General features: G+C 36.1%; 1 protein-coding gene across 2 annotated transcripts in view; it reads right to left on the reverse strand.

Annotated features, from left to right (window-relative positions):
• Positions 1-8,828, reverse strand: part of LOC128885636 (SPARC) — a 15,369-nt gene that overhangs the window by 1,979 nt on the left and 4,562 nt on the right. For both annotated transcript variants that reach the window (XM_054139770.1, XM_054139771.1), the window contains exons 2-5: positions 5,439-5,518; positions 3,665-3,883; positions 1,749-1,967; positions 250-600 (exon numbers count right to left, since the gene is read on the reverse strand). In XM_054139770.1, coding sequence (XP_053995745.1) covers positions 250-600; positions 1,749-1,967; positions 3,665-3,883; positions 5,439-5,510 — 861 coding nt within the window. In that variant the 5' untranslated portion in view covers positions 5,511-5,518. The remainder of the gene's footprint in view (positions 1-249; positions 601-1,748; positions 1,968-3,664; positions 3,884-5,438; positions 5,519-8,828) is intronic.

An 8,828-nucleotide genomic window follows, 5' to 3' on the forward strand; every position in this document is an offset into this window, starting at 1 on the left:
GAATTATAATATTATAATTATTGTATCCAGCAACCTTTCTTCCTGAACATCTTGTGGTTTTATACAAAGAATGCTACTTAACCAGACGAAAAGTTAATTTGATTTCATTTAATTTTAAAATATTAATTATAATATTATAATTATTGTATCCAGCAACCTTTCTTCCTGAACATCTTGTGGTTTTATACAAAGAATGCTACTTAATCAGACGAAAAGTTAATCTCTTTTATAACAATTAAAGATTATTACCTCGTCAAGTTCCAAGCATTTACCCCATTCGATGAGGGTAATTTTATGATCGTTGTTAATATCGCACGAGTCGAGGAACGGCGCGATGCAGTGCTCGAGAGCCATCAAGGGTGCTCTGATAGGGAAAAGTTCGTGCCTGGAAACAGCCCTGTCGTGAGGATGTCCGTCTAAATCGCACCACTTCCAAATGGCAGCGTTCGTCCAACGTAACGTGTGATTCGTTTCAGCTTCGCGTTGCATTTTCAAGTAGTGCGACGGTAATTCTTGACGATCGGCCAGATCTCTCATGATGTTGAACAGCCAGTCACGCATACGCCTTGGGAAGTCAGCCATGTCTTCCTCTTTGCACATCTACGGGGAACGTGAACACTTGTGATACAATTTTATTCATCTTAATTCCCCTAAAACATGCATATGCTCCTATCTCGAATTAAATACTTTGAATAGAAGTTAGAAGAAGTTTAAAATGCAGTATTATTATCATTTTTAACGACTACACTTCGGATTTTTATAGAAAATAAAATCTCTGCACATATTGTAATATGAACTTTACTTTTAATACTTTTTTTTATTCCCTATTAATGCATACAAATCCGCAATCTAATAATAATGCATTTTCGCTTAACTATAACAACTATCTAAATCGAAACTATATATACATATCTATCATATTAAATATTCGACTACAGTTTTTTTTTTTTATTTAGAGAGAGGAGGGGCTAAAATCAATTTACCAATATAGTTAGTTTTCTGTTGCGATAATTATCTCTCAAAATTTCGGTAAAATAATCGAGTGACTTTCAACTTATAAAGAGTAAATGATAAAGGTGCAACAAATTTTGTTATCGATTTTGAATGTGTGCACGTTTTAATACAATTTGTTTTAACGAATCTCAGATTGTACTTGTGCATACTGTGTAAAAGTAATAACTGTGAATATAGAGAAATCAAAACCAATTTTTTTTTAAATAAAACGGAGAGTTACACCATTTGTTAACGACAACAGAATAGCTATGTGTATTAGCTAATTATACAGTATACGATTCGTTTCTTCATGGATGACACTAAGGCATTCGAGTGTAAGACGTGTCTTTTGAATAAAATACTCCCACGTTTCGACAACATTGCAGCTAGCTTTTCCAGGGATCAAATGAAATCAGTGCCGATGTCACTGAAACATTTAACTCTTGGAGAAATTAATTGCAATGCTGGCAAAAGGTTCAAGTATCTTATTCAAAGGATACGAGAATACTAAAAGTCGTTAAGTCTGTCGTGCTAGGTGAATTGAAAACTGTGTCACCATTTGCTTAATTTTTTATGCATCGTGCAATGTTTTTTACTCGTACATTATGAATAAGTAAATAGTTTTATAATGAAATATCATGTTATTTATTCTATTAGAATAATTACGAAGATGAACAAGTAACGGAACTGTAATTTTGAGTTTTATTTTTATTTTAAATCGCGTAAATCAGTTATCGAAGTTGATGATTACTTACAGGCATTTGTCTGCATTCACCATAGTATTCTATGTGAACGTGTTGATTGTCAGGTCCAGCGCACCTGGCGTCGCCAGTTTCACAGAAACATCGAGCCTGGTAAACCTGGCAGTCGCTACCGTACGTTTCGTTGTAATTGGTGCAAACCTTTCGTCTAGGATCGACTTCTTCGTCGCAGACATCGACACAAACGCATTCAGCGCTCTCCTCGTTGACGATCTGAAATTGTTGTAATTATTGCAGAGAACGAGTACGTACTTCCGTTTTGAAAGAATTGCGCGAAGAGTTGTAAGGAAGATTCTTTCAGATACTTGTGCCTTTCAATCACGTGTTCTTCGTAGTTTATATTAACCGAGGCTTCCGAGTGTGACCTGTATCGTTTCGTCAGTATTATATTAGGTTGTCCCAAAAGTTTCTTTCGCTTTATTAATAAGTAATAGATGCACAATATTTTATGTTTCATGTTACATTACTGAATTGTGCACGACTCATTTTGCTCCATTACTGTTACAACATGAATATCTATGAAATTAGATTGTCTATTTATATAAACACGACCACATCAAATAATTGAGTGCAACTCGCGAAAGAAACTCTCGGGACAACCTAATATTATAGTTAGTTTCTTCAGGAGTCAAATGATACCAGTGTGACGTATGACTCTTAAAGAAGCTAGTTGCATTGCTGGTATATGCAATACAAAACACGGAGAACGTATGTTTAATTCTTTAAATATTATACATACGTATATTGTTTATTACAATATTAGAAGACAGTACTCTTGTTACTTAGTTATACATTACTAGCCAATCGAATTATTCACATTGGAATTATAATGCAACGTCCACGCCAGAAATATGAAGAATTCCGGGTTACTAAACTCTTCCAGAATTCATTTACAACGATGTATCGTCGTCGACATTTTTCCTCGAGTGTAAAAGAAGCCTGGTTTTGAACATTGACAAAACAAAATGATCTTCAGGAAAGGAGGAGGTAGGACGAAGAAAACTAAATGGCTATGGAAAGGACACGAACTAAAGACAGTCAAGAGTTGTATTCAGGGTGATCCAGAATTAGTGTAGGAATCGAAAATAGGGGATAGTTGACACTATTTTAAACAACAATTTCCTTTGCAAAAATGTTGTACGATGCTTCGTTTTTGAATTATCAACAAAAAACCATCGACCAATCACAGCGCCCGAGTACCGTGCGCTCAGAGCATAGGCGTAACCCAGGAGCCTCGAGCCAGCCTCTCGCGTCTGAGCGCTCACTATTCGGGAGCTACGATTGGTCCTTGGTTTTTTGTTAATAATTCAAAAACGAAGCACCATCCGACATTTTTTCAAAGGAAATTGTCGTTCAGAATCGTCTCGACTACCCCCCTCCTATTCTCGATTTTTACACTATTCTAATTCTGGGACCCCCCGTTTTCGAGAATTAGACTCAAACTTCGAATCGCGTATATATTCATCCATAGAAAGTCAACATATTGTTGCGACGGTATGAAGATGCCGCACTACAGCTCCGAGTTACATCGTCGCGACAGTGTAAAGATGTTGCGACGATGTGAAGTTGCGGAAACGAGTTCCTGCGCTTCCGGTTGCCAGGAAGCGGCAAACTTTGAAAATAGAAGAGAGCGATTTGAGAACTCAAAGAGAGAAGACGTTCCGTTACCAGTCTCCAAGATTATCGTTATATTATCGTTATATTGTTTAAAAGTTATAGTTTTTTAATAAACTTTATATTTAATTAAAATGAATTCTCGTGCTCCAAACCCCCGGCATAACAACATTTATAACGTAATCCAGTAATAAAACAATCAATGAGGATAATCGACTACTGTACCTATTTCGAACAAAGACCTAGGCAAGCTCATCTCACCGCGATAAGAAATCATTTCGTTCTCCGTAACGAACCTTGCAAACTCGTCCTGCGCCACAGTGTTTCTCCAAGCACGGGTCCATACGGAGCAAGCTCTGCTTCGATCCAGCCTCGTTCCTGTCATCTTCGACGGTGACCTCAGCGTCCTGCGCTGCCTCCTCGGCAATTTCGTCAGCCTCAAGCATGTTCATGACCTCATCTTGGACGCTGGCTTCCGTCGACGTGGTCGTACGACGGCGAAGTTTTCTTCGTCGCTGGAAATCGATAATAGCAAACAGCCCGTACGTAACAGCCTCGTTTATTTTACGAATAAACGTTGCTGGCCACTTACTGGCAACGGTATCGGTTCATGCAAATTAAACCGTGTCATAATCCTAATGAAAAGAAAACGGACGAGCGAACGCCGCGTCCTGAATTATCTATCGCTCACCGCCACGTTTTACTATTGCAGCAAGCGTCCATGTTTAGCGATACGGTAACAGTGCTTTAGGTATTACCAGAGGTACGTTTCCTGTACGGCAAATCCTCTTATAACGCGGCACCCTCAGAACGCGGTTTTCATATTATGCGACGCAAAAATTGAAAAGGAACTCCTGTAACGCGATATACTTACAACGCGGTGTCTCTGTAACGGGGAAGGCTTGTAACGTTATTTCTCTATACAACAGCTCGATCAGCTTTTAAGCAGTTTCCCTATAGCGTACATTTCTCTATTATACTTTTACGATTGAAATTGAGGAGATACTCTAGCGTAGACCGTTAATTTTGAGTTCTTTTTCAGGATCTTTTTTTTATTATAATTTTTTTTTATAATTTATAAGGAATAGTTATAAAGAGTTTTGCACACATATTTATTCACATTTAAGAACGTGCACAATTTTTTGCAAGTAAGAATTATCAAAATTTGTATAAACAGCTTTGCACATATATTTATGCACATTTAAGAACGTGCACAATTTTTTGCAAGTAAGAATAATCAAAGTTTGTATAAACAGCTTTGCACATATATTTATGCACATGTAAGAACGTGCACAATTTTTTGCAAGTAAAAATAATCGAAATTAAACGCAGTACAAATGATTTTGTACAGTCCCTCCTAAAAGAAGTATATTCGTGGTATGAAAATATAAATACATTTTAATGAATCTTTAAACATTTGACAATTATGTTTCACAGTACTTTTACGTATCTATTTATCTTTTTTTTTTAATTTACATTGTAATTCTTGTATTATATGTCTTTGCCAAAAGAACGTGTGCAATATCTAATGTTGGGGTTGCAATAACTCTAAAATAAACAGAAAGATGATTTAAATGTACAATAGAACATTGTCACATTTCGTTGTAGAAGTTACAAACGTTTTATTTAATTATAAAAATCGCCTATATTCGCCCAGAAAAAACTTTGCACCATTCGTTTTTAGGAAGCATGTACATTGCAGCCATTCACGTAGTTTTTGCTTTTAGTTGCTTTCTCGTCAGAAATTTCGAGAAACATTTATACGTATATAACGTATACAGTATTGTCTCGAAATAGGCAACTGTTTTCCAACCTTTTTGTTTAAAGTCGCCCGCTCGAGAACAAAGTCAACCCGAATACCATACCTACCTCGAAATAAGCAACTCTCCGGTCCCGACCACGTTGCTTATTTCGAGACAACACTGAATTACTCGAAACAATACGAGAATTACTTTAACCACATCATTCTCGATCTTTATAAACGCTAGCTCGGACAAAAACAATCGGTGATAGAATACAGGATTTTTAAATAATGTTAGTATTGATCTAGTAATCGTAGTTTTGCCTTACCTGTGCCGATGTGTCCAGGAAAAGGCCCAGCAACAGCAACGCGAATAAAAGGAGCTGCAGTTTCGTCCGCATTGCGATTTCTACGACAGACAAAATCGATTTTAAACTACTGTATACGTTTTTTTACTTTACTATTCGTTCTTTTCTATTTCTTTTTACCGTTTGAACACAAGCGTGAAAGGACGTCGCGTCGACGCGTTATCTCAGCTGACTTTAGTTGCCCGCGTCGACATTTTATAAACTTTCCCAGCGGCGGAGGGGAACAGTATTTTATTCGGATATTAGATTGCTCTGATATTGGATTAAGTTGTACATAAAGTTGTATTTATATTAGATTGCACATATTTTAATTGTATTGGGAAGAGGTATTCTTGTCTAAAATGTCAATTTTCAGGTTTTCTTTCAGATTTTTTTTATAGAGTAAGATTAGGGTAGGATTATTAGAGTAAGAATTAAATTGTACATAAAGTTATATTTATATTAAATGACACGTATTTCAATTGTATTAGGGAGTGGTATTCTTGTCTAAAATGTCAATATTCAGGTTTTCTTTTGGATCTTTTTTACGGGGTAATGCCCATACATTTATTCATATTTTTCATACCAAGTACGTACACTCATACAAATAACTTTGACCACCTTACATTAATTTTAAAGTAATTGTACACATAATTTCTTCATGTAAAAGTTGCATCGTTTCGTGCATACGATTTACGAATTGCTTCATCACCAGCATCTTTTTTAACGAAAATATCAAGGTCACCTTCGATATTTTAAAAATACAACCTTATATATATTCTTTCCATAATAATAATGCAACTTTTCTATTAAGAAATTTCAAGTACAATAACAACTGGTTTAGAAGTTATTTAAGGTGAAGTAAGTTCTTGCCTAATCTTGCATAAAGTTCTCTCTAGACGTCCCTAACTCCGTTAATTTTCCGAATTCGACAAAATCCTTCGATAGGTAAATTTTTAAAGGTTTCCACTTCGAAAAACTGCCAATAAGAATGTCCAACTAGATTGTCTCCTTAAATCCACGGGTTAAATTGACTAGCTTGGAAATTCTATTGATAAATGGGACGCTCAATTGGCGATCGTTTGGCATAAACGATTCGCGTGTAGGATCGCCGCGGTTTAATTTTTAAAATGTGTACAGCAATGCGACCGTGCACGAACGACCGATTCCGTTTGGTTCAACGTGACCAGTGATAAATCTCGGAGACCTTAATAGGAGCAACGAAGCGATAACCCAGATACTTGGAAATCATGATTCTTTACGAATGTTCCGTAACAACTCGGATGCGTATTGCGAGCAAGCAATTCGCTTTACTGACTCCCTTACGCGTGTTGGTACTTCTTATGACAAACGCGAATGATAAAATCTATTTATACGTTGCCTTTGCTGCTTTCAATTGACGACCAGAAACGAAGGCCGCGTTGAACTCATTGTCACAATATCAACGCCTACGCGAGATTTGAAGGATTGTCGGTTGGCTCTATGTTTCCGCGAATTCCAAACAACTTTTTCCAGTCGCATCTCATATTTCGAGCCTATCACCCTTTTAACACGTTGATCAACCATGGGGTGACAGTGCTTTTCACTGAAAAACTAGGAAAATTAATTCTGAAAGTTAAGTGTCACAGAAAATGAATCTAAATGAAATACTCGAACTTTGATGAAGTTACAAAACTAGATACCAGAATAAATGTTTCATTACGTAGCTTTTAATACTCTGTAGACAACATTTAAACACAGTAGGAATTTTCAAGAGTTTTAGTCTGGGAGCGAACGTGCTAATTCGCGCGAATACTATTTTATAGAATTGACAGACGTGGTATCTAGATGTTACACTATTGGAAATTTTAAATTCAACACGAAATTTTGAAATTTTAAAATCACATGTCCCAAACAGTCAGTAACTTTAACATAATTGCTATATTAATTACCTTTGGTATCTACAGTATATCTACATTGTTTTTATAGTATAAATAATGTGTAGTTCAAATAGATTCATTCAACATTATTCTGAAATAATAGCAAGTTATTTAAATGTATCGTATAAACTCATGTATTGTAGGAAAATATTAAAAATTAATCATATGTTGCTAACTGGATATAAAACATTCTAATCGAGTTACATGCATTAACACGTTGATCGTCACGTCACCCATATATGGGTGACAGTGGTTTTCACTGAAGAAGTAAAAAAATTAATGTTGAAAGTCGAGCATGAAAGGAAATGAAATTGAATGAAATTCATGAATTTTGATGAAGTTACAAAAATAAATACCACGATAAACGTTTGATTATGTAGTTTCAAATAGTTTAAATAATATTTAATCCTAGCAGAAATTTTCAAGAATATTTATCTGGCAGTCAACGTGTGAAAAACTCAAACGAGCTCTTTTTATAATTTGAAAAAATTATAGCCTGGATCTCTCACATTTTGCTACCAGCTAAATATATCTTGTTTGGTTTATGCGTAAGTCTTCATTGGATTTGATTACATTTGTAGCTTGAAACTACCGCGGAACGTTAACCAGAACCTTCGACAGCGATACCGATATACAACTCGCGTCGGCTTCCATTGTACTTCTTTTTTAAACTCCACAAAAAAATCACTTGTAAATTTTAAGCGTTTCGAACAATTCCAATATTTTTTCGGTGTATTTAATCGCAATTGGAAGGCAGCAATTCTTTTATTTTATTTAAACCAGTGACGATAAGGTCATGCACCTCCGATCGGAATTATAAGACCAATATTTATGGTCAAAACTTTGTTTTTACGGACGAGCTAACGACCAAACATTCCAGCGGGAGACATCCGTTCCTCGAAGAAACGTATCTCCGTTCGCTCCTTCCACGAAATCGTGTTAACCTAAGAGCACAAGTACGCCTTCCATTTCTCGCAAGCACTAAACCATCTCAATTTAAAGTTCCCGGAGAATTTCTCAGATGGTGTCCCATTTTTTATGAAGGATAGCAAGTTTCCGCGTTCAAGCGGCCGGGTGAAGAAAAAATAGCGTCTCCAGATAGCAACTTGACATTGCAATTTTCTCGAAAACTTGGTGTTACAGAATAGGACCTACCACGGGATGTCTCAGTTGGATCATCTAGCGAACCTCGTACTCAAGATGGCCTCAAGTTTACGCGAAAAAACTCGAAGAGACTCGACGCAAAGTCCAGTCTGCCAATGCTTATATAAATGAATAATCTGATTTACTTCAGAAAACCACAGAATTCATTTCTGTGCCTAATATGTATGAGGTTGCAAAGAGGAATTCCTGAAGAGTATGTGGTTTGAAACTGTTTCAACAAAAACCAGTCAAAGTCCAATCTTCCAGTGTTTATATAAATCAATAATCTGAATAATCTGATTTACTTCAG

This window comes from Hylaeus anthracinus, unplaced genomic scaffold, assembly GCF_026225885.1.
Source record: "Hylaeus anthracinus isolate JK02 unplaced genomic scaffold, UHH_iyHylAnth1.0_haploid 11981, whole genome shotgun sequence".
NCBI lineage: Eukaryota > Metazoa > Arthropoda > Insecta > Hymenoptera > Colletidae > Hylaeus > Hylaeus anthracinus.